The sequence below is a fragment of the Micromys minutus genome (genome assembly GCF_963924665.1).
Source record: "Micromys minutus genome assembly, chromosome: 11".
NCBI classification, from domain to species: Eukaryota; Metazoa; Chordata; class Mammalia; order Rodentia; family Muridae; genus Micromys; species Micromys minutus.
The window spans coordinates 40,130,341-40,156,907 of record NC_137980.1 but is presented as its reverse complement, the minus strand read 5'-3'; the positions used below and the strand labels follow the sequence as shown (position 1 = coordinate 40,156,907).

At 51.3% G+C, this 26,567-nt stretch overlaps 1 protein-coding gene across 3 annotated transcripts in view; it reads right to left on the bottom strand.

Annotated features, from left to right (window-relative positions):
- Positions 1-728: 728 nt before the first annotated feature.
- Positions 729-26,567, bottom strand: part of NFATC2 (nuclear factor of activated T cells 2) — a gene marked incomplete at its 3' end in the record, with an annotated part of 117,822 nt that continues 91,983 nt past the window's right edge. For 2 of the 3 annotated variants that reach the window (XM_080925504.1, XM_080925502.1), the window contains exons 7-10: positions 24,860-24,915; positions 24,265-24,391; positions 21,746-22,441; positions 803-858 (exon numbers count right to left, since the gene is read on the bottom strand). In XM_080925504.1, the coding sequence (XP_080781630.1) occupies positions 803-858; positions 21,746-22,441; positions 24,265-24,391; positions 24,860-24,915 (935 nt within the window). Of the gene's footprint in view, positions 859-7,217; positions 7,304-21,745; positions 22,442-24,264; positions 24,392-24,859; positions 24,916-26,567 lie in introns of all 3 variants that reach the window. The other variant, XM_080925503.1, reaches the window with a different exon arrangement.

Genomic DNA, 26,567 nt, shown 5'->3' with positions numbered 1-26,567 from the left:
TTTGGTGGTGGCCATGACAAACACTTGTAAGTCTTGACCTGGTTTGGTGGCTTTAGCTCTTTAACAGTCAATGCGAGAACCCAGGTTCTCTGGGTGGAGGAGGTGGAGAGGGGGAACCTTCAGAGGCATTGTTCCCAACAGCCAGCCTGGGCTGGATCCCATCAGAGGTCTGATGCAGGCAGCAGGGTTAGGGAGTAACTGGCTGAGAGGGCTCAGCCGGCAGCTTCCTTGCTTGGTTCTCTGAAGCAGAGAAAACCACAACAAAGGCCCAGAAGCTAGCAAAGACGTATGTGTGTTATAACTTAAGGCTGAGAAGTTGGGACAGGTGGACCTGTCAGGGCAAAGGCAGTTTGGCTTTGGAAAGAGAAGATTGAACATGAAGCTTGGTTGTGGCCCGGCTGGTGCATAGATGACCGTCCAGTTTCAGATCCTGCAGAGAGAGACCTGGGATTCTGAAGCCCAGAAGCTGGACACTTGGGCCATGCTCTTTTGGTTGCTCTGTCTGAAGACCCTTGCCGAGAGATAGGAGCCATGTCTGTGGGCTATCACAGTTCCTCCAGTTCTCCCGCTATCACAGCCGGGGTCTCAGGCTCAGCATCCTGGTGAGTTGAGAGCAAGGCTTTGGTCAGCAGGCAGTTGCTTTCCTTGTCCGGTCACCGTGGACTTCAGCTAAGATGCTCTTTACGAGGCAGCAGGCTCCCAGGCTCCGGACACCAACTGCCCGCACAGTGCGCACTCGCAGAGACGGCAGGAGGGGGGGGGGGGATCCAAAGTTGAAGGCGTGGCGAGATAATGTTTGTTTCTAGGTCTGATTTCGGGAGGGAGGTCCTGAAAACTCCTTCCTGATGATTTCATTAACTAGAAGAGGGGGAGAGAATAAAAAACAAAAACAAAAAAGAAGTGAAGTGACACCCAAACCAGGCATCCAATTAGATGCTAATTTCTGCACCGGTCCTTGTGAAGATCGTTTAACCATTTAAATACAAATGCCTACCTACGAAGTGACACAGCACAGCCCCACCCAACTATCCCAGCTGCTTGTTCATGGGATAGTGTGTTCAGCTCTCTCCCTTTCTGTCCTTTACTTCATGTACTTAAGCCACCGTGGGCCACCAAACTGCTTCTGTGATTACCTCAAAGCACCTAGTATGGGGCTGGAGAGATGATGGCTCAGTGGTTAAGAGCACTGACTGCTCTTCCAGAGGTCCTGAGTTCAATTCTCAGCAACCACATGGTAACTCACAACCACCTGTATTGAGATCCGATGCCCTCTTCTGGTGTGTCTGAAGACACCTACAGTGTACTCATATACATAAAATAAACAAATATTTTTTTAAAAAAGCACCTAATATGTGATCCTATCACACCTGATGAGAAAACAAAACCCCTCAAACCCCCAAGTTTAGGGCCCTTAAAAAAACAGAAGGGTTAGGGAGTTGGGGCTTAACAGTCATAGCTAACTAGCTGTCTACTTAAATTAAAAATTTTTTTTTTTTAATCAGCATAACCACGGGTCTTCCACTGCTCAAAGATTGTGCGTCAAGGCTCCTGGAGTGGAGGGGTCCTCAGAGGGGATTGGCAGCCAGTCTCCTTTCCTGGTCAATATGTGGTTCTAATAGGAATTGCAGGCATGGTGCCATGGAAGTGATCTAGCCTGTGCCAGCTGGGCAGCTCCTCTGAGGTGTGAGGTGCTGAAAAGGGGTGGGAGATCCTAGCACAGAGGATCTGGCCAAAGGCCTCCCCTAGCTCCCCGGAGATCAGCACCAGCAATACACGAGGCTGTGCGGCATGCTCCCAGAGCAAAAGTACATCTTCAGTGCTACTTTGTCAACGGAGCCAAGCAAGGGTGCAAAGCAATCCCTCCCCACCGCCACCCCGGTTTCTCATCTGAGCTGTTGTCTGAGCGTCGAGATTGAAGCCGCCAGAGAGACGTTCCTCATTCCGGGCTCTGTGAGGACTGAGGTGCTTTCTCCTGGGATGCCCCTGCCTCAGTGAGTCTGAGACACCACGTCAGCAGGGATGTGGGTAGGTATAGTTTTAAAGGGCAGGCTAATCCAGGTTTGTCTCTGAGCTGAACTGGTCCTGTGCCCCTGCTGGTCTGTGACTCAGGTCCCGTGTCTCTACAGCGAGACTTGAAGCAGCACGGTCATTTATCGTCCTTCTGTTTTCCCTCTGACATTTAACTCGTGCTCTGGGGGTGAGGTAAAGGATGTGGCATGCAAGTAGAGCCCAGAGGACAACCTGTCTGGCGTCTGTCTGTCCTCTCCTCCCGCCACGTGGGTCATGAAGCCTGGCAGCAGGCACCGTTACCCACCGTGACATCTCACTGGCTGGTTTTGCTTTTGTTTATTTATTTTTGTGGGGGATGGGTCCTTGGAATGTGTTCTAAGCACTCGTGATGGAGACGATGCCAACCTGGAACTGATGGGCAATCCTCCTGCCTCTGTCTCTCATGTGCTAGGATTATAGGCACGCACCCCAGAGTGGACTTGTAAGAGCAGCTGTGAGGATGCTAACTGTGGAGTGGATAAGAGCACTGAGCCTGGTGCATGGCACTGGACAGCCGTTAGCAGCGTGGGAAGGTTGGGCTCAGCTCAGTGCTCCTCAAATACCTGCTGGAGTCAGAGTCGGGGTAGGGAGGGGGGAGGTCAAAATACCACTTCTGATACACTTGATTTCGAGCTTGGCTTTACTGATATAACCATTGTATGCCTTAGTTTCTCAACCTATGTACTGGATCCAAAAATTGTTACTGTTTCCTAACCCTATGGGTGTTGAGACATCATCTAGTCAATGGCCACGGTGCCCAGGATAGAACAGGTACGGGCTTGCAGAACAGGTCGCCAGATGTGTCGGGTATGTTCAAGAATATACCTAGAACCTTAGTGTAACGAACATTTCCAAGATGTTAAATAGTTCTGGTAATAGGCCTCAGGGGCAGAACTCACAGGTCAGCTGACTGGACCATGTGGGAGGGTACTATACTTCTGTGTTTCAGGTACCAGCTCACTTCTTGGGGGCCCAAATGGGAATCTGAATGTAGAATGCCAACCCCAGCTCTGCCCCTGCATCCTTGCCAGGGCCCAGTGAGGTGGTGGCACCAACAGCCCAGGTTTGCCAAAAATAGCTAATAGGCATTGCTTTGGGCATCATGGGTCCTCGTTGAGGCTGAATAACCTCTAGCAGTCAGAGCGAGGTGATACTGCCTTCTTTTGAGGTGAGGTGTTTCCTACCAGTGGGAAGCTACCTACCAACCACATCTAGAATATTAAGTCAGTGAGTCCCATTGTGGGCTGCTGGGTGAGATTGCAGTCAAGTTGAAGCACACTTGGGAACCTTGCTGGTACTACTTGTACCCCTGGCTGTAGGCAAGAAAGTTCTAGAACACATACCAACCAGATGATGACAATTACATTGTTCTACATTAGGCTAAAACCCTGGGCTCCAAGTTCAGAGGGGCTCTGCTCAACCTCACCATCCAGGTGTCCCCTCGTGGGCCACCAGGGCAGGGGGCAGCCCTTTGAATGTAGCCCATGATGCCCACAATGACTTTCTGACCTTTATCTTCCCGTTAGGAAGGAGAGTCCCCAGCTCAGCCCTGTCACCACCTTCTTCCTCTGTCTCCTGTCTTCTTTCCTCACCCTCTCCTTCATCCTGGTTAAATTCTATTTCTAAAACCCCTGCTCTGGGCCAATCCCCTACTGGCTTTCCAGAGTCTCTCTTAGGACCCTGGGGTCTGTCTCTTTGTGGCCTCACTTCCTACATGTCTGAGCATGTACGGTCCCAGATTCTACCCTTCTAATTCACGCCACCAGAAGCCTCTGGTCCCCTACCAGGCTGATGCCATCCCTGCCTCTTCAAAGGTTTATACCTTCTGCCCATGCATGCCACCCACAGCCCGGACATAAGGCTCCTCACAGCCGGGTGTGCTTGCTCTCCTGTATCTTCTCTTCCTGACAACTTGCTATTGCTGTGTGTACCTGGCTGTATCCTGTACCCGGGACACAAAAGGATAGACATTTCAGGTCCCACATCAGAGTTGGGTATGGCCACCAAGGGTGACTCAGAGATCTGTTCCTCTTTTATCTGTTCCATAAATCCTCCAAATATCTCACCTCTGCTAGTTAGCTTCTTCCTCTCCCCACCTTAGACCATGAGTCCCCACATGGCCCCACCTGCTGTCCATATCTAACTTCCTATCTGTCCTTGTTCCAACACTACCTGTTCCTGCCCTTACCAGAAGTCAGCACGAAACCCGTGTCTCACAGATTGTGCCGTGCACAGAACTGTGTTGGGGGAGGGGGTGACTATTACTGGTCTAGAAGTTTTATCTACGAAAGAATGATCACTTGATTTTCTGAGGATGGTGGGACTATTAATTCTCACCTCAGCCCTATCAAGAGAATCCGTCTGTGGACAGACACTGTACAGGCTGGCAGTCTCTCACTGTAGCAGACAGATTTGAATCCAGAGCTCACTGTGTTGATTTAATCTGCAGCCCTCACGGCTGGCCAAAAATTAAATTGTTCTGTGAGGTTCAGCATTCACTCCTTTTTGTTTCTGGAATCCCAGAATCCTGGCTGCATTTTATGCAGGAAAAGGCCTGATACCTTCTGAGTTCGAGTGCTCAGGGTCTGAAGCAGGTGGTCTGCCGGAAAGTTCCACATTCTACAAACTGGATTGGACGTGGGACAGCCCACTGTAGAGCTTTTAGCCTCGATAGGGACATGACTGAGGAGGATCACTTCTCTAACTTCAGTGTGACTTTAAGCCTGACCCCTGAGGGCTGCCACCAGGAAAGATGGACAGATTTCAAGGGCATCAAAATCATTGCCTTTTCGTTATCATTGATAGTCATTCATATACAAAGAGACACTACAAACTCTAAGAATGTGAATCATTAAAAATGGCTACAGACATTAAAAGGCCCATGGCAGGGCCCAACAGATACCTCTGGTAGAGGACTAGGTGCTGTTTTCAGATTTGTGGGTGCTGGGTCCTCTCTCAACCATTGAGACAGCTATAGGTACAAATCAACATCAATGTGTGTCAATAAAACTTTATTGGCAAAACAGGATTAAGACCAGATCAAGCCTTGCCACCATAGCTTGCCAATGGCAAAGAGGCGAAAGAATTTGCTTTGCTTACTTTGGGGCTTCATCAATCTGGAAAAGCCAGTGCCTCAACTAGTATTACTTAAGAATTAGCTTGGGCTAGTGTAGTGGTAAAGTTCTAGAAAAGTGCTTCTCAACCTTTCTTCTAATCCTGAGACCCTTTAGCACAGTTCCTCATGTTATGGTGACTTCCAACCATAAAATTACTTGGTTGCTACTTCATAACTGTAATTTTGCTCCCGTTGTGAACCGCATGCAGATATGACTAACATGTAGGTATCTGGCATGGGACCCCTATGAGGGTCATGACCCACAGGCTGAGAGCTGCCATTCTAGATGCTAGAAAGGACTTATCTGAGAGATTCATCAGCACCTCCAGGCATCTCCTTGCTGGCCTCCCATCTTTAACAGAGCACTAGACTCTCAAACTTCAGTTTGCAGATGGAAGGTCGCCCCTATGCAAGGCAAGGGGCTCTCAGGGGTTCTCACCACAGCCCACTCCCTGACCTGCTGACTCTGCAATGACACCTGAGGGAAGGAATGGGGAGATCCTATTGGATTCCTCCCAAACCCCATCTGTTTTCTACCATTCCATCAAAGTATAGCCAGAGAGCAGCTCCTCCAGTCAGAACAGGAAGCCAGAGGCTGTATTCTGGGTCTGGAAGGCCCCCTCCCCCCAATGGACTCCTCAGCTGGGCCCAGGTCAGGAAGACATCCCATCTGCATGAGGGGAAGCTCCTAGGGGAGTCTTCTCTAGAGCCAAGGAAGAGCTCTGAGCCTGAAGCACTGGCCTTCCTTGTCACTTAAAACCCAGAGATATTATCTGGGGACATAGTTACAGGACTTAATTTCTGCAGATATGTCCTTGCACCTTTTCTTGCCCCCCCCCCCCTTCCTGGGCTCTGGACACCTAAGACTCCTAGAGAACTTTCTAGAACACAGCATGCCATCCATACAGGCTCAGTGGGAGGGCTGGTACAGCGAACACTCTTGACCACAACAAAGTTTGAAATCCCTGCTGTTGGATGGGATGAACACTCCACTTTCCCATAAAGGGTTCACTGTAGCGCTGGGGTGCTTTTATCTTCAGGGACATGGGGGTCTGAGCTGCCAGCTCATCTGTGGGCTTTTACTCATGGTTTTGGCTTTGTTATTGTTTAGCTTTTCCAAGATGGTTTCTCTGTATAGCCACAGCTGTCCTGAAACTCACTCTATAGGCCAAGCTGGCCTCAAAGTCACAGAGTTCTACCTGCCTCTTCATCCCCAGTGATGGGATTAAGGGCATGCCTCACCACTACCCAGCTTCTTCACTGTTTTTGCCTGGGATTTTAGTGTGACTCTGCCAAGGACATCTGGACCTTGCCTGAGAGGTAAAGGGGTTGCATTCACTGACAAAAAGAAATGGAAGCTACCCATGGCCCAGCACCCCCAATAGTGTCAACTTAACCACTGGCTCAGAGCTGTGACGTCTGGCTGATCACATAACAAGGGTGCAGGAAAGTTGACTTTCTTCTTAACCCATGGGGACTATATTGTCAAAGAGCCTACCAAGCTTGCTCCAGCCAGTCTGATTCAGCACCTGACCCTTCCATGCAGCCCCTGAGGCCAGAGCCAGTGAAGTTGGATGGAGAGGAAGGGAGTCAAGCAAGGGCATTGTGTACTCTGGGAAAGCCACACTGGCTCCCGGTCACGGGTCAGGTCAGTGCACATTAGCAGTAACTTAAAGGCCAACCCCTTAAGCCATAGCTAACATGAAACATTTCCTGGCTGACTTCCTAGGGTCTCTACTTAATTCAGAGCCCACAGTCCTGAAAGAAAGCTGATTGTACACAGCATTGTCTTGGAATGACTGGCCCTGAAGGCCACTCCTGTAGGGTACAGGGGTCCCCCAGGACAGCATGCAAACCCTTACATCCACCCCCACAACACAGACTGAGAATCTTGGAGTTGTCCCACCCTCGAGAGTAGGAGTGGGAATGGCAAGGACAGTTGGCCAATGAGAAAAGAGGGTCTTGGGGTTGGCGCATTCTCTGTGACTTAAGAGTGAGCTCGAGGTGAGAAAATACAGCTGGAGACCCCAGGGAGAAGTAGAAGAATCATTACCTTTCACTTTGATTTCTCGGATCAAAGACCAGTCACTCGGTCTCATAATATGTTTTGTATCCAGCTAAGGTGTGTGTCTATCAACTCTGAAAGAGATGTGCAAAACCGTTTTTGAGAAGAAAAGGAAAAGTTACCTTTGAACTCCATCATACTTTGAATTTATTTCCAGCTACACAACCCAAGACCTCCTCACCCTTGGACTGGAGTTTCAGGCTGGTTCTGTATTATCTTAATTTCCAGGCCTGGGTGAACCCTGCAGCTGAGGTCAGTAGCACTGAGCCAAGGTCAGTAGCAAAGAGGGGGTGGCAGTCTCTGAGGCAAAATATTTGAATAAGATGAGGGGTCAGGCAATACTAAAGGCCTCTTGCCAGTCTCTAGGGCCCATCACAGAGATGGAATAAAGTTGGCTTCCTCTAAAGCCCACAAAAAAAGAAATCCCAGGAGGGACCCTTCCACTGAGACAGCCTTCTCCAGAGGTAGCACCTCAGAGATCAAACATAATTTCTTAAAAGTCCTCCAAAGTTACTCTCTCCAAAGCTATCCAGTGTTTGGGGGCAGCTGTGGTTGGCTTTCCCTGTCTGCTCTATGACAGCTCTCCAGAATCCAGGACAGGTGTTATCAGGCCATTCCTTAGGTGTTAAAACAAAATCCTCCTGCCAGTGGCCACATTAGCAGTTTTAAACTTAGGCCAACTACCCCTGAGCCACACACTTAGAATGTCTTCTGTATAGCTCCAACTTTACATTAGCTTCAAAGCAGTTTCTAGACCTTTTAACTGCCTCCATGGGCTTAATGGCTGGTACCTCCCCAATCCCCACTCCCCGAGTTCCCAGTGTGCTCTGTTTCTATTTCAATTTACTTTTTTTTTCTTTTGAGACAGGTCACATGTCTCCTTGTCTGGCTTCTAGTATATAGCTAAGAATGGCTTTGAACTTCTGATCTGCCTACAGTGAGGTTACAGACACGTGCCAGTGTGTCTGGTTATATGTGGTGCCAAACCCAGGGTTTGCTGGGCAGGCACGTTACCAACATGTCACTAGCCTTGTTCTCACCGTGGGAAATGCAGAGGAACACCCTTGGCATTTGCTGACTCCTTCCTACATTTCATCGCCACAAGTGTTCCTAGGTCTGTCCTAGAACAGACTAACTGGCCTAGGCTTCCAGATTAGGTCCCTGCCTGTCAGCAGGAGGACTGATTTCTCCCCCACCATTTGCTGTTCCTTGAAAAACAGGTCAGATATGCCACATGGCTAATGGTTTCAGTGTGTCCCATAGCACCAAGCTAAGCAGCCCCGAGGGGAAAGAGCTGTTACACACATGGATTCGAGGCCAGACAGAACACCAGACCACTTACTGGTGTAGTCCAAAGGTCCTGCTTGCCTGCCCTGTCTCCATGGACTCAAAAGCTGGTCCCAGAGGAAGGGGAGCCTTTACCTCAAAAAGGCAGTGCCCGTCACTGAGGTTTGTGTGAGCTGAGGTGAGGCTTCCTGTTAGTGATAAGATTTCTCAGCTGCTCTTGGTGAAAGCCAGAGGTGGGAAGCCAGAGAGGCAGGGCCTCTCTCGGTCTGATGCCTACAACTCAAGTCCCAACTCCAACCGCCCGTCTCTCTGTGCTGCTGAACTACAGGCAGGCCAACTGCAGCCTCTCACCTCAGCATTTGGTGGAGCCCCTATTCTCAGGCCAAATTGTTGAAGCCAAGAAAGGAGGGATTGTCCCTGCAAAGCCATGGCATGGCCCAAACCCTACAGCTCCCACCAACCTTTCTCTGGTATCTACACGCCAGCTCTGGTTCTAAGGAGCCCCTTTGGGGTTTGAACCAGAGGCTGAAAACCCCTTTACCCCATACTCCTGAACTGGGGAGCCTGTCAGCCAGGAGCCAGCCCCAGGGACTCCATTTAGGGTTTCCCAAATTTGAAAGACCATCAGGATGCCCCAGGAAAGGATACCGTGACAATCTTTTGGAAGCTTCTAGAATGAGAGAGAGCACTGTGGCTTCTCATATGGTCTCACATGGAGCCTCAGTTTCCTCAATTGCGTGACAGCAACAAAGACTGCTCTGCGGCATAACCTGTGCTGAGCAATGCCACCTCCAGTCTTCTCATGAGGGGAGAGGGGGTCCTGGACCCTCTGAAAACTAAGACTAACATTCTATCTCCCTGCATGTTCCAACAGGAAGTAGGCTTCGAAGACTCCCATGAGGGTTCTGGCTGGCTCAAGAGGCTTTGACTCCCCAAAGCCATCGGTCTTAGAATTCCTGCCCAATTTGGGGGCCTCCTACAAGACTCCAGCTAGTCGCCTAAACAGGACTCTCCACCTCTCCTGTGGACCAGACAGGAAAGAACCGGTTTGCTTAAGCTACTACAGTGATTTCCATGGACACACAAAGAGTCAAGAATCCGTCATCTGTCCAGCTTCCTGACTCCTGGGGCCACAGACACACATGTTTAGAAGTCCCAGCACATGCGGGAACATGCCAAAGGGAAACAGAAGAAGGTTGAGGGAGCACGCTCAGTCTGATGGCGCTAACGTCCCAGTGGGCCAGGGCATTCAGATGGACCTGAAGCCTGGAAAAAACAACCAGGAAGTGCAGCCTCTCTGTCAAGACCCAGGCTGAGTTCACCCCTCAGCTGGGTTCTAACCCCCAGCTCAGCAGAATGTCTCCTAAGCAGCGACACCTCTCCTGCAGCATAGCCTAAGACCGCTGCTGAACGGAGCAAGGGGTCAGCTCCTCCTCCCTGTGCCAGCTCACTGCGGCCCACCCTAAACTCTTCAAGAAGGCAGACTGTGAAGCAAGGACTGTCTTGACTTCAGGGCTGATGCAAGATGCTGGGTTCCTTGAGCCGGAGTTCAGGAAACAGCCATCCAAACCCACAGAGCGGCTGCGACCACAAAGATGAAGACACAGTTAACTGGGAAGCCATGATTCTCTCTGGGGTTGAAAGGCTTAGTCAAGGTCTTCGTCTAGACTTCTGAGATTGCATGTGGGCATGGGGTGGGGTCAAGGCCGGAGGTGGGCAGCTCAGGCCTCTCTCTGGAGGAGTAGGTGGGAACAGAGGTGGTAAGGATGCCTCTCCCCGCCCGAAGCCCCGGTCCTCACATCACAGGTCACACAGGGTCCCGCCTCTGTGGATGAGATCCTCAACTCCAGACTCAGCTTCAAGAGACCTTAACTATCACATGCCAAGTGACCGAGCAGTTTCTGAGCCTCCCATAAATTCACCTTCTAGATATTTCTATGTCCTGCCACAAGTGCCACCGTTTATTTGCTCATAGCCGAGTCCCCTACATACACACGGTTGTCTTAGTTACTACTTCCAATGCCATGGTGCCCACTTCCTCGGAACAGACCCCTGGGCTATGCTTCACACCACATCTGCTCTGTCTTCTGGTCACTTAAAGTCTTCCTTTTACCACAGGCTACTCCAGGCACGGCTGCCTCCCTCCTACAGTCCAGCCCCATTACCTGCCTGGAAAGAAGCCCCACAGGATTCACACAAGGCCTAGACCCCATCCATCTTCAGTCTTGTCTAGTAACACCCATTGGCCCAGTCCTGGTACTCATACCTCAGAGGCTGCGTGTGTCTTTGACTCTGGCTCAGTCTTCACCCCTGTTCGTCCCCTCAGTCCAACCCCTCCTCCCGAGAACTTGCTACAAACTCTGATCCTGTTAGCCCCTGTGTGATGGCATCTGAAGAATGGGCCCTCCAGCCTGGGGATGAAGTTGAGAGATTGAGACCCTCCCTAGCAAGCACATGGAACCTTAGGTTCCATGCCAAGCCTCACAAAATACAAGAGGCTGATGTGAGGGAGCAATGCCTTCCTGAGACACCCCAGGGGCAGTCTGTATGTCTGGGTCACAAATGCAGCAGGAAGGCATATCTGTAAACCAGACAGAGCCCCATCACAGAGCCTGTCCACACTACTCTGATCTTGGGCATTTGGCCCCCAGAACTGGGAGGGGACAGATGTCTTCGAGGTCTTTTGTTACACAGCCTAGTTACACTGCTAGTCTCCAGAGGCCCGTTTTACCAAAGAGATTCCTCTAGTGTCCTGAGCCACGCCCACTGGCAGGCTTCAAAGTTAAGGGATTGTGTGCCCAGGACCACAGGGTTAGCCTGTGGCAGGCTTTACACAGCTTGCCAAGGATCACGGAGCTTTACCCAAAAAGCTGATACTGTCATCAGCTCTCCCTTGCCTGTGTGCATCCTTACCCATCTTTCTCTGACCCTGGCATCCCCACCGTGACAACGGGCATTCCTAACTTCCGGCTTTGGCTGTGGCTAAGATCCAGACAATATGATGTCACAAGCATTGGAGCAAAAAAAAAAAAAAAAAAAAAAAAAAGCCTATTTTCACAGCCTCAAGCTTCAGTTTCCTTATCTGTAATATGGGAACCACTACAGAACAAGGCTCACTCTCTCTCTACATCTATCCCACATCCACATGGCCTTCTTCCTGCTTCTGAGGACCTCACCCTTGGGAGCATCTGTATCTTCACAGTGGGAGGGTCCCCCACAGGCCTTCCCTGCCCCCACGGAGCACCAGCTGCCTCAGGCTGACCACGTGTGGAATAGAATTCTGAGTCACCGGGTGCTGCAAAACACAGGCCTCGGGAAGCCAACCCCAGCGGAAGCCCCAGCGGCCGCCCCGGCATCTAGACAACTTACTTGCAAGGCCTCGGCACTTCTGAGAAAATGCCTGTTCCAAACTGTCCCCAGCTCTCAGGATGAGTAAACATAGCAGCAGCTCTGAGCCTCTGATTTCGAGTGAGAGGCAGAGGTGCTAGCCAGGCAAGGGCTGCTGGGTAGGGGTGGGCAGAGCAGTCTGCACCAAGCCCCAAGGTGGTAGAGAAACCACCTACCTTCGGCAGCACCCCAGAGAGAGATTTTTCGGTCTGTAAGCTGAAAGCAACATAGGACAGTGTTGTGGGGCCTGAATTCAGCTCGGCATCCTTGTCTCTGACCCGTGCCAACCTGGCATCTCCGGTGGGCAATGTTTTCATTAGCTAGAGCTCTGTCAAGGGGCCTAAGGAGGGAGGAGCAGGGCTGTGTGTCAGGGATGCATCGGAGATTGCCCCAGTGGTTAACCAATCAAGTTCACCTTTGGAGGATCTAGAGAACCATGGCACACAGGTCTCGTGCAGGGCTCATCCTCAGACATTTGTCATCCCACCGTGTCCCAACTGAGACATATTAGCGGAACCAGGATGCACAGACATCCCGGCTTTGGATGCATCAGAAGAAGACCCTGGGCACACAGCTAGTAACACAGCCTCCCTAAAGAGTCCATGATCTAAGATTGACTGAACGCTCTGTGTAGTTCTGGAGCCCCAAGAACTGCCTTACTGGAGGGGCACAGAAGACACAAGACAGCCAGCTGGTTCCAGACCCCACAGGAGGTCTAACCAGCTCCCATGATGCTCCATGCCTCACAGCCCATAAACGGTTCCTGTCAGTTGACACAAGTATAAAGTAGCTAGACAGAAACGGACCTAATGGCCAAGGTCCGGGGAGAGCCCTGGCTTGGTGTGAGGAAGCCACTGATAGCCCCTGTGGACCACGGGCCCATGGGAAGATTGCATATCTCAGCAGATGGGACAGTGAGCGATTAACTCAGAAAACCACAGCCCCGAATACCAACCCCAAGTAGAATGGCTCGGGATGAAGTGAGGCCCCTGTGCCTGGAAGCTGACACAGTGGAGTCTCTCAGTGACATGAGAGGAGGAAGACCCCTTCACTGGCCCTTAAACTCAAAGCCAGGACTGCTGGTGCACAGTAAAAGCTCAGCCTGAGACCCAACGGTATCGGCCCTGCAGGACACGGTGGGGACCTGCATGTCTTTTAAGCTTTGGGTGACAGCGTGGAGGAGATTAACCAGAGTCACATTAAGTGCAGACTTTTCAGAAATGAATTCAGCTAAATGGAAATCAAAACTGGTCACCAAAAGACACCGTTTCCTACCCACCCATGGAAAGCTGTGAGGCTGGAGAGACGGCTTCGTGTTTAAGAATGTATACTGCTCTCCCAGAAGACCAGAGTTTGGTTCCTGGTACCCACTTTGGGCAGCTTCATAATCTCTGGGATTTCAGGAACCCAGGGCCTCCCACACTGTCAACTGAACCATATCCCCAGGATCATGACTGAGTCAGCTACACCCAGCTAGCATTTCTTAAACTAATAGAGGGGCTCAGAGGTCAGGGCTCTGGTTTAAATTTGTACTCGAGGAGTATCAATAGGTAATATGGAATTATATAATTTTGGGTTCTTATAATATTTGTATTGTTGATAAAGCCAGTAGAACATGCAAGACTCAGTCTGCACACAGGGGACTCTTTTCTGCCTGAAGCCTCCGGCACATTGCTACACACAGGAAGAGGGGGTAGGAAGTCCTTATTTAGATCCAACCGATGACAGGGACAAAAAGACCTGCTCAAACCAGCCATTCAAACCTTAAAACATCAGTTTTGGTAAGGCCATGGGTTCATAATGGCTCCAAATAAGTCACGCACAAACAGCCCCAACTGGTCACCCAAGGGAGCATGTTAGCAAACTGACCTATGCTTTTTTAAATGGTAAATAATGGGGAAGAATTGGGGCATTCATCTGGCTTCCCCATCTATCTGAATTATCCCATTGTGGGCACAGGGAAGTTTCCCTTTATAGAGATTTTCCAGCTCACAGGAGAGGAAGGGATGGCTGGGTAGGAAGAGAGGTCACCCAGTGCCCTTAACCAGGGAGTTTGTGGAGGAAGGCATTCCCCAGCAAGTGTCCTAATCTCCAAGGATAGAGGGCACCTGAAGCCACACCCCTTCTTGAAGTGAGGATGCACCACCTACTGTGAGCTAGTCTTTCAAATTCTTGGAAGTCTGACTGTCACACCTCTCAAATGACATACTAACCCACAGAACATTACAGGCAGAGGACTAGGTGGGACCTCCCTGCAGGAATGAAAAAAAGACTGAAAGAAACTGGGCCAGGAGAGATTTCACAGGACAAACCACCAAGTTTCTGTTTCTCATAGTAAAAAATGATTAAATACATGCTGCGGTGAGCTCATCCTTCTGAGACATTTGGGGGAGATGTTTAATATAGAGAAACAACAGAGCAGCATGGGGTAAGACAAACTTAGAACCAGGGCAGCCATTCTCGGGCTGATTCTAATGCAAACACAGGAGCAAATCATAAAAGCAGACAAGACAGGCTGGGAGATGGCTCTGCAGCGAGTGTCCGCTGCTTCAGCACGAGGACCCAGAACACAGGTAAAAAGTTGGGGTCTGTGGAACCTGCCAGGCTGTACACAGAAAGCCCCAGTCCTGGGAAGACAGGTGGATCCCTGAGGTCTGCTGGCCAGCCAGATGAGTGAGCTCAAGGCTCGGTGAGAGACACTGCCTCCACAGGCACAAGAGCACATGTATGCACACACACACACACACACACACACACACAGAGAGAGAGAGAGAGAGAGAGAGAGAGAGATAGAGAGAGAGAGAGAGAGAGAGAATTTTAAAAGTCTTACCCACTTAAAGGTCCCCCAGACACGAGGGAGAAGATAGGTTGGCAGAGGCCAAGAGAGCTCTCCCAGGTCCCCACCTGTCTGTGCAGGTCATGCCTTAGACAGCCACAAGGGTCAATGATGCTTCTGAAGTGAATCTCATATTAAATGCCTATGGGTCCCCATGGGAACAGGACCAAGGCCTGGCAAGCAATAGATGGTCTGATGCTAGGGACCCCCCCATTCTTCCACCATGATGCATGTGGTGGGGGGGGGGTGAGGAGAGACTGCTGTCCTCAGGAGACCTGGGACCTGCCTGCCTTGACTCTGACTCCCAGTGGCTCCTGAGCTGGAATGTAGGCCCCAGTAGCCAGATCCTTTGGTTTTCTGAGGGACCCTGGAAATCCATTTTTCTGGACAATTCCCTGCTACTTTAGTACTGGCATCTAAATATTAAAACACAAAACAAAACAAAACGAAACAAAACACTGTGTGGGTGAGCCAAGCAAAACCTGCAAGCTAACTGCACTCAGGAAACACCAGCGGGCTACCCCTTTCCCAAGTGTAAGAGCTGACTCCAACGTAATCCATGTGTTAGGAAGACACGGAGGGAGCTATTTAGTCAGTTTAGGGTCATTTTAGGTGCCCAATAATGCTGAGAATTCAAAAGACCTCATCAATTCCCAGAAGTCTGTAAGCACCAGCCTCTGCAGTGGGCACCAGCCTCTGCAATGAATACCAGCCTTTGCAGTGGGCACCAGCCTCTGCAGTGGGCACCAGTCTCTGCAATGAATACCAGCCTCTGCAGTGGGCACCAGTCTCTGCAATGAATACCAGCCTTTGCAGTGGTCACCAGCCTCTAAAGTGAGCATCAGCCTCTGCAGTGGGCACCAGCCTCTGCAATGAATACCAGCCTCTGCAGTGGGCACCAGTCTCTGCAATGAATACCAGCCTCTGCAGTGGGCACCAGTCTCTGCAATGAATACCAGCCTCTGCAGTGGGCACCAGCCTCTAAAGTGAGCATCAGCCTCTAAAGTGGGCACTAGCTGCTGGACATTTCATAGGCACCCCACCACTGTTAGTTTATGCAACAGAATGACCATTTGTCCAGACTTTTGGAAAAACAGAGAGCAGGGAGTGTCCTTCCAGCCTCTCTGGGACAGCAGAATCACAGGGCCACAGATGAAACCTATTTGTTAGTTCACAGCAGGCAACAGTCCCGCCACAGACCCGAGCTGGATGCCTCACACTGGCTGCAACGTGACCCAGGGACTCACCTGCACAGAGCTCTAGTTTCACAGTGGTATCAAGGACAAAACAGACATCGGCCTAAGCGGGCAGGCTTTGTGGCTAAGGACCAGAACAGACACCCCCTTTGCCCAACCCTGAGTGTCCTCCCCCCCACTCACAGACAGAACAGATTGTATGGATGGGCAAAGCAGGCCCGGCTCTTCCTTTATAAACAGTCTCAAGGCGACTGGATCCCCAGATCAATAAAAAATTAAAGAGGTGTCAAAAACACCACGGGAAGGAGCCAAGTTGATGGTTTAATCATTCCTCAAAACCCAGGCCCTTCTCCAGGTGCCGAAACCAAGTCCAACGCCTCCAGGGTAAGAAACAAATCCAACAGGATGGAAGAGGATAAAGTCTGAAGGCAAAACCCAAACAGCTGCTCCGTGGGACAGAGCTACAAACTCTTTACAAAAGAGGCACGGGGTGGGAGTTAGCTCCCTGGGAAAACAACTCCACTGGCTAGGTGTCCGCAAGGTATTTACTAATAGGGATAAAAGAACAGAAAGCACAGAAGCAAGGTCTGGCTGGCTGCTGGCCAGCTCCTAGCCTTCAGCCACTAACTTGCTTTGGGGTGGGGGTGGGGGTTGGGGTGTTGCTTTTCCATAGAGCAGCAGGCTAGCGCTAGAGCAGGTATTTGAGGGGGATAGGTAGGTATTTATGTTATATACGCACACAAGATTACTTTAGGTGTGGCCTGGGAAATGGAGGCCCATCGTGGTCTATAGCATTATATGTGGTGGTACCCTGATTTCTCCTGGAGTTGCTGTAGCATCTGTCCTGACACAAATGAGGTGCCAAGTGGGTCCTGCATATGGGTACTCACCAAGGCAGAGGGGCAACTGGACCCTTCTGCCTCTGTCTGTCCTAATGGGAACTGAAGCATTCAGTGACACCCTTACCAGATGCCAAGCTACCCATTCCTCTCACTAAACTGGCCCGTTTTGCCCACTGTGGTTTCGAGAAAGCAGCCGGGAGGAGGCGGCTGATCAGCAGAGCCATGTGACTGATAATGAACAACTCTGGTGTGCACGGGGCAATGGCCATTTTGGTTCTCCATGCTGGGCACCCATGGGAGACCTGTTACTCTGGCATAAAGGCTGAGAGGGCAGCCATTCTGGGACAGGCTTTCTGTGCGCGCGCGCGCACACACACACACACACACACACACACCCCTCTTCCTGGGAAGCTCCCCTTTTTCTTTTTACAATAATCTTGAGACTTGGAGGCCATTTTCACCACAGCCAGGGTACTGAGGCCAGACACCCAGGAAGGAAGCCCAACCAGAATCTCTACACCCAACAGGCCCCAAAATGAGATGAGACTCATGAAGCAGAACTGGCCCTGTATGGCATAGGATAGGTGCACAAGGCATCCTGTTCTCCACGTTTGCGGCAGGAAGTGATCTTCAAGTGCATGCACACAGGGAACGTATGTTGCTTTTTCCAAGGAAAGTGATAGGCATCTGTTCGTGACCACACACAGAATCCCCAGAACAGAAGTTCCCAGGGTGAGTGACACTGGGCCCTGGCATTAATTCCTTACAAGGAAAGGGGTGGGAAGAAAACATTACATACTGCAGGTCCCCATACCCAGCAGAGGGCTGCGGTCCACACACACAGTCTGTTTATGATGCCCGTATCTCATGACTAAGAAAACAACATTAAAGTAGGAAGGAACACGGCTCAGTGGTAGACTGCTTGCCTAACATGCACAAGGCTCTGTGTTCGAACCCACTTACTCAGGCTCATACACAAAGCATTCTGCAAAGATTCAGGCTGTAACTTCAGGGTGACCCACTTGTACACTGTTGATTTGGGGGCTGGAGATATACTGTCCAGTGTTTAAACAGAGTGGAAAATACTGTTTTCATCCAGCCAGTGTCTCCTGTTCATGCATTTCCTATGAAGAACAAGAGCTAAAGCGGCTTTCAGACTGGTGTTCCCCATACCAGGAGACTCTTGCTCACGTGTGTGCACACTGTAGGCTGTCCTCTCAGGTCACCTCCAGGTTCCAGCCAGCCCCAGACCACATCCTCTCTCCCCAGGAGGGAGAAAGACATCAAGGGTGTCTATTGAGTTGGGCCCCAGCTCTTTCTGCCCCCACAGTCTCCTTCCTGTGGCTAAGACCCAAGGGCATGCCCCTGTCCCCAGGGTCTGTGGTGGGCTTGGCGGTGAGCTGGCCCAATGACCCCCAAACCACAGTTCATCTTCAGTATCAACATGGCTCCCAGGAGGAGTCACTAGCAGTAAGAGTCACTGGTAATAGTCACTTCAGACGCCCCCTTGGCTTCACTCCCAGTGGCCTACACCTATGCACGGAGCTCACAGCCACCCTGCGTTCACACTGAGGAAGTGGTAGAGGTGACCTACACTCTTGCCCTACTTTGGCACTTTTAGATGCATCTTGAACAACCCAACTCGGAGGGGCGGGGAAGGTGCTGAGCTTGGTTCCATCTCCCTCTGCCAGGGATTTGCCTTCAGCAAAGCTGGCGGTGCCCCTGTGAATGCTTCATGCAAACACGCAGGCCAGGGAAGTTGCTTAGTTTACCAATGAGACCGCCAGCGATAAAAGGATCATTACAGGAAAAACCTGTCTAGGACAATTTCTTTCCAGAATTTTCCACTTTATATTTTGGACCGAGGCTGAACAGGAGCACCTGAAAAGCGGGGGATGAGAACCCACAGCTAAGAGAAATAACCATAAACCTCTAGTCCTGGAAATAACACATGAGTGTGACTCTCTCCTTCCAACTCTTGCTTCTCTAGCATCTGCTTCTCAAAAGCAGCCAGAGCCATCTCCTCCCCAAAATACCCAGATCACCGGTTCAGACAACCCCGGACACCACCTGCTGTTCTGACCTCAAGGCCACCATCACCTGCTGTTTTCATTCCCCCAAATGCTCTTCCTTCAGACCTTCCTGGGGATGTGCCCACCCTGCCCCATGTGTCTCTCAACCTGTGTGACTGCCCCCATTTGTCATGACTCACTCCCTTAGACATTGGCATCTACACTTATCTCTATCCTTATAACGTAGGGGTGAATCCCATAACGAAAGTGCCCCACGTGCAAGGCTTTGTGCCCCGCCCCCATCCCACCCACCTGCTGACTCAGGAGGCAGCCAGCAAAAACTTGGGTGTGTCTGGGCATGAATGGTGGGGAAGATCAGGGGTCAAGGATAGAGGGTGAGGACAGAGAAAGCTGGAGAGGATGGAGAAGGGACAGGGAGGAACTTGTTACTGGACCAGCTGCCTGTGTGATCTGAAATGTCCAGTACAATATAGAGCCTCAGGAAGGGAAAGGAGTTCCAGAAGGGTTTACAATCAGGAGAACGCGAGTCGGTGTTTACAGACCACATGTCATGGATGAGAGAGACCCAATGTACCTGGAATGCCACATTTCCCATTTCAAGGAAACTTCTGTAAGCATCTCTAACCATCAGAGTGGGAACGCAGATAAACTCTCAGCCCAAGGAGGAACAGGCCCAGAAAGGGAAGAGCATGCAAGAAGGCAGCCCAGAAGAGGGGCACATGGTGAGACACTTGGTCGTGGGTCAAGTTTGGAGGCACTGGGGTGTGGAGCTCCTTGAACCCAAGGGAGAGGCAGAGCAAGCTTCTGAGGCCAATGCTTGCCTCTCTGCAGAGACCAGGCCTCATGTCCACTGTGTTCCTTATCACACACTCAGAGCACATACCAACTGTGTGGCCCACGTTCTGGGCGGTAGCCGGTTCTGCCTTCAGGGGGAGGGAACCCTTTGAATGACAAGACAGCCAGAAGGAAAGGAGCCACACCCAGTCACCGATGGAAGACAGAAGCATGTCCCTAGTCCACCTGTCTACAGTAAGTCCAAGACAATAGAATTCAGAACCCTGCACTACAGAGGAATTCGTGGGACTGCCCCCCATCCCCCCCTCCCCCCCGTTCAGGACCAGGCCTCTCAGGAGAACCCAGAACCTTGGCAATCAAGAGCCAAATTGTGTTCCCATCTCACCTCAGAGCACAGCAGCCCACACAGAACAGGGCAAGCCAAGTACTGAACATAAATATAAACTGACACCTTGCTGCCTTGGGGACACATGGCTCAGTTCCTGGAGGGTTTGGGGGGGGCATAAATGGAGACACCTGAAGGAATATATCATTTGAAGGACCAGTGCTGGGCTGCAGGTTAAACCTTCTATTGGCCACACCTCCAGGGCTATGGGGTAATGGAGGACCGAAGACCCCAGGAATGGCTCACCTAAGAGTGTCTAACACATTCTGCTGTCTAAGAAGAACCAGGGCACCTCCTAGTCTAACAGATTCTTAATGTCAACCAGGACAGTCAAGGTTCTAAGATGTCCTGCAACAACCCAAGTCTTCCACCTGTGCAAGCCATAGGCTGTTCCAGCAGAGGATTCTCCCCAATTACAGCATGGCGTTGGGGTGAGGGAAGGGACAGACACTGTGGAGAAGGTACTGAACTAAAAGCCATCGGATCCCTGGATATCTGAGGGTTGAATCATGGTGGGAAGCAGGGGGCTCACCCCAATACGCCTGTGAACCTGCCTGTGTCTAAAAAACTACCTCTGGAGGCCTCACAGGACCCTAAGCCCAGAAGCTTCTTCCTCTGGAACAGGAGCCATCCCATCCACAGATCTGTGGATGTAGCAGACACAGGTGACCACCTCTGACCCACCAGGTATATACCTGCAGTTCCATAATGAGGTGACTAGCATTCATCTTTAACACATGATGACAGGCAAGGCGGGAGTGGCAGGGGTCAGAACATCTCTACTCCCAGAGACCAAACCAGTAACCCCCAGATGCTGCTGGAAAGCACCTGCCCTGTTCAGACACTCATTCCCTTGCCAATGGAGTCAGACAACCCCCTACACCTCCACAGGGAACAGAGTAAGGCTGAACACAGCTGGGGGTTCTAGAAGCCTCTACCGCTGAGGGGCAGCTAGCCCCTTAAAAGCCTTCTTGACTCAGAACCCTTCATCCCAGATTCTTTACCATCCGGAACTCCAAAGGGGAGAGAAGTCTCCTCTACCCGTCCCACCCTCAATGCTTTCTGGGCACCCCTTGCTCATCTCCGAGTGCGGCCTTCTTCTGAGAGCCCGACCACCCCTGTCACAGCTGTTCTAACAGCCTTGCCTCTGGCCAGGCTACGCGCCCTAGAGCTGGGGACCCCTCCATAGAAAATCTTTTTCCATCCTCGTTCCTGTCCCCGCCTCCCTATCAGCTGAGCTTGATGTAGCGGAAGCCCCGTCGCTGCCCCCATCAATGGTCTCTGTGTCTTGGCAGCACGTGCAGATCTGCCCACGGCCCCCATTCATGTTCCTGAGAGAGCTCCTTTCAAGGATTGTGTTCTCTCCTCACTCTCCACCCCTCCCTCCTGCATAGAAGAGAGCCATAAAATGGGATTTTCCTCTATGGGAAAGAAAGGAGGCCCCTCTCCCTTCCTTTCTGCTTTCCTGCCCTCCATCTAAATGTGGCCACGGAAAGGATATGGAAGCAGTGAAACAGACCCAGTTCATGACTTCAGGGGACACCCCAGTGGCCAGAACGCCCTTCATTGGCCTTTCCCACTGAGTACTGTGAGGGGCACCCATGACTGGCAGCACCCACCCCCACGATCCCCTGACACTAAAGGTTACCTGATTCTCAGCCCTCAAGTTAAAATGGAGATACTGGGACATAAGGAGGTGGCAGGGGACACTGGGGACTTCCAGGAGGAGGACACTGAGCAAGTGCAGCTTCTTACCATCATCCAGGTAAGTCTGGTCCAGGTTCTGCTCCTGTTTGACTGTCACTCCAGTGGGCAGAGCTTCCTTCTGGTCACTGACTGGGGGTCCATTTTTGGCAGCTCTTTGACTCGGGGCAGTCTGTTGTTGGATGACCGTGGGGTAGGAACCTGGGCTCAGCCTCTGACCTTGATTGACGGGAGGCGGGCCAGGCCTGGCAGAGCCGGGACCGAAGTTTTCACAGTACATGATATGCTGGAATTCCTGGTGCCCACCACCACGAAGCTGCTGGTTGGTGGGTGAGTAGTGGATCACGGGTGAGGCCTGCTGACTGGCCGAGGATGTGTGTGGCAGGGTGGAGCCCTGCCCCTGCCCCTGAGAACCAGCATGCACCAGCACAGAACGGTGGGCATCAGCCAGACCCAAGGGTGCTGCCAGGAGGGATGGCTGCTGGTAGCCCAGTAGGCTGGGACTCAGGCTCTTGCTCCTCTGGTAGAGGGCGGCTGCGGGGCTCTGCTGCTGGTAGCGAGCATCAGGGGATGAGAGCCCCGAGCGGAACTGTTGGCAGGGGGCCATGGTAGCCACAAGACAGGAGGGGGACTCGGCCAGCATTGGGTGTTGTGGGTAATATGGCTGGCTCCCCAGGCCTCCATGGGCAGGGCTGCAGATCAAAGATGGCTCATACTCATCGCTGGGCTCTGTCTTGATGGCAGGGACTGTGTGAGAGAAAGGCACAGGGCTGAGGTAATCATGGCGGCCTGCGAATGTGTGCTGAGGGGAAGAAAAAGTGTCGGAGGGAGGGGCTGGCTTTGGGAAGTCTAGTGGGTGGGAGCTTGACTGCTCTGTTATCCTTGGGCTACAAGATCCCCCTGGAACTATCTTCAGGTGACACTTGACCTCGAGGAGTGCCCTTGAACTTTCCTGGCTGTGGACAGGTGGAGGGCAGGCTCGACCTTATCAGAATCTGCACAGTCTTGTTTCTCAGGGTGGAAGCTGAGAGGAGAAAATTTGGGGGACCCCCACCTCTTCTTGACCCCATCATCTCCCTGCTGTGGTCCCTTCCACTAGACAAGCTGACAGGATCTGGGATCACTTGGAGACAAACCTCTGGGTATGTCGGGGAAGGATTTTCTATTTGGGGAGTGAATGTGAAGCACCCCAGCTCCCTGAACAAAGGCAGCAACAGCCCACGGGCTGGGGTCCTGGGCTGAATACGAAGGAGAAAGGGAGCTACACAGAAGCTTCCTGACTGATGTGACTGTGACCAGCTGCCTAACACTCCTGCTGCCATGCCTTCCCCGCCATGAAAGGCTGTATCTTCTCCAAGAGTCGGAGTGAAACTTTCTCCTGTCCCTTAAGTTGCTTTTGTTGGGTGCTGGTCATAGCAACAAGAAAGGTGGCTACCAACCAGTCCCAGTTCCACACTTAAGCATCACAGGGTCCAAGAGGGAGGGACGACTACACAGTCAGGTGACAGGATGGTCCCTGAGGATGAGTGGGGCCCACCTTTTGAAGGTCAGAGTTGGAAGAGGCAAGCAGAAGCACAATTCTGACTCAAGGTCCCCAAGATCACTTCTGAAAATGCTTTTCGAAGGCCATCCTCTCCGTTCTGGACTGCCAGAGACCTGAGGGTTGGGCCTTGCCGGGGTCGTGCTCCATCTGCCAAGCATTGGGGCTCAGCTCAGGGAGCTCATGCTACTGCAGGCAAGGGGAGAGCACACTCAAAAGCAGCCTCCTCCCTAAAGGGGCTGCTATACATGTAGGCGGATGTAGGCATGTGCGTGGCCCTCCTGCAGCCCTAGGGCCAGCGGAACCCTGCCGTGCCCCTGAAAGCAAATCACACTGGCCCTCAATGGCATCCTCACCGAAATCGCCCAACCCTGCCATGCACCCTGATGGAGCTGAGCCCACAAGGCCAGATGTGTGGTCCAGTCAGAGGACAGCAATGCACCGTGAGTTTCAGGCTGGGATTACAGGATTACAGGCTACAGGCCAGCAGGTCTTCCCTAACCTATTGGCTGGCAGCAGGGTTGGGGGTGGAGGCTTACCCAAGGGTTAATTTTTTTTCACCCTTTACCAATCCATCCTGTGCCCACTATAGTCACTAAACACATCAGTCACCTTAGAGTTTTTGCTGGAACTACTCCTGAAGTTAGCTCCACTTTCTCCAGCCTACAGAAGTTTATGAATGAAAGCTGGTCTGGCTGTGCCTCAGATAACTCCATCCCACCCACATGGGGACAGACAAGGACCCTGAGAGTTCTAGAGCATATCCTTATATCTTATCCTGAATGTGACCAAACCCATGACATAGAGAAGCAGCAAGAGCCATCTGCTTAGCTGTCTTTAAATGCCCTTTTCCACCACCCAGAAGAATGTGGTCTGCAGCCGGCAGCTGCCACCAGAGAAGTGCCATCCAACACAAGAGAAAACAGGCTCAGAGCGAGTGAGTCCCCTTGCCCAGGTAACTCATCTGGGAGCAGAGTTTGGGAGTCTTGAGCCCCTGGCCCTGTGCAGGATGTCAGGGCAAGTGTCTCACCTGGGTGGTAGGTAAAGTGCTGTGGCTGGCTTCGTTTCCTCTTTCCGTTGATGACGTAGAAGTTCACTTTCACAGGCACACGGATGTGCTTGTTCCGATACTCGGGAATCTCGACAAAAAGCATGTTCTAGAAGGAAGCAGTTGTCACGAGCCTGACCACGTGTAGTGTGCCTGGATTCCCACCCAGATCTCAAGCATGTTCCCAAGCATGTTCACCCAGCACACCCTACGGAAGACAGGCTGGCTTTGTGCCCTGCATTTCTGGAGACAGTTGATCAAAGGGAATGTAATCTTTCATCCTGGGAAAAGAAGCTGACCTAGCAAAGTGTGTGGAGATGTCACTGTCACACACCAGAGGGCCTGGGCTCTGGGAGTGCTCAGCTCACTAAGTTTAGTCTGGACTTGCTGAGAAACTCTGAGTACAGTGTGTGGAGGAGGGAGTGAGGGATGGAGATGGGGGAGGAGGGAAGGTAGAAATGTGAGGCTGGGTGAGGGGTAAAGAGGAAGAAAGGAAGGAGGAAGGAAAGAAGGGCGAACAGGGACAGAGACATCAGTGGGGACTCTGAGCTCTCAGGTGGCTGTCTTGGAGGCTTACAGGCTGACTCTTGTCTTTATCCACTGTGGCTTCCATCTCCCAGATCTGCTGTCCATCTGCAGAGGAAAAAACAACAGCTTCTGAAGGAACGGTAGAAGCCAAAGGTGAATTCCAACAACCCCAATTCTCCACTGTATCCCTTTAGCAATGCATGTCAGTGTGCAGGTGTGCCTGTGCATGTGTGTGTGTGTACATGTGTGTGCTCTTGTTCAGGTGTGTGCATCTGTGTGTGCACTTGTGCAGGTGTGTATGTGTGTGTGGATGTGTGTTTATGTGTGTATGTGTATATATGTGTGTGTGCATGTGATGTATGTGGGGGGGAGAGAGGAAGAGGGAGAAGAAGGGAAAGAGGGAGAGAATGTGTGCGTGAGAGAGTTTTGGTGTATGGAATATGTGTGCATGTGTGTATATGTATGTTTATATGTATGTGTGTACATGTGTGTATGTGTGTACATGTGTGTATGTGCATGGGTGTGTTTATGTGTGTATGTGTGTGAATATGACCAAGAGAACGTGCATGTGAGAGAGAGCTGGGGTGTATATGTGTACGTGTGTATATGTGTGTTTATATGTATGTGTGTACATGTGTGTATGTGTTTGTGTGTATGTGTGTATATGTGTGCATGTGACCAAGAGAATGTGCATGTGAGAGAGAGCTGTGTGTGTGTAAGAGAGAGAACTCTGTATCTGCATATTGCAAAGCTATTTTGTTAGAGAACTTAGCATTAGAAGAGTAAGAAGTGAGATCGACAACAGACTCCGCCTTCACAAACTAGTCCAATCCAAATGCCTGTTTCTCTTATTTAAAATAAAGTCGCTGTTCTCCATGGCACCTGATTACATTGGTCTTTGTGGCACCTCTTCTCTGTTTCCAATCCCAAGACTGTCTCAGGAGCCTCATTCTGGCCCCAGCTTGTCCTGGGTGTTACCATCATCTGAGAACACAGTGGTTTAGCCATCCCTCCCAAAATCGGACCAAACAGGTGGCCTGAGGGTGCCTGACTCATGGGTTACCAGGAGGTGAGAAAACCCCCAAAGCCACCCACACCTTCACTGGGCTCCCATGAGAGTCATGACAGCCGATGACATGGCTCTGCTAAGCAGTGGCTTCTTCTTCTCAGGGGCAGACGGCCGTTGATTCCCTGAGTCTGAGGCCAGCAAACAGGGCCAAACAAAACTCTTTATTTTCAAATTATAGATTTCTCTCCTGACCACCTACACTGACCGCTAGGCCATTTTCACTCAAACAAAAACATTTCCATGAGGGCTTCCAGGGTGTTTGTGGAACGTGAGTGCTGACGGGTATTAGATGATTTTATGAGAAAGGGAACATTCTCGGAGCTAGTAAATGCTCGGAAAGTGCTGAGTCAACATCCAGTGGGTCCCTCGACTCGGTAGAGACCTCACCCTGCTCACTACAGTGGGTTGTGACACAGAACACACCCTAACATCTGGCCTCAGGACCCCCTCTTTCTGGAGCAAAGCTATTAGTGTCTGCTGAAATCGCTTAGGTCCTCCAGCTCTGAGCGTTGGCCAGAGAATGTGGGCTGTGAGCAGCATTTGAACTTAGTGGCCTAGGAACCCCTCCACCCCCTCAAAAAAATAAACGTAACAAAAATCCTGTGGTTGCTACAGAACAGGTGTGATTGGAGGTTCTCACAGCAAGGGACAAGCCAGAGTTCTTGGGAGCAGCCTTGTCTTGGCCTTC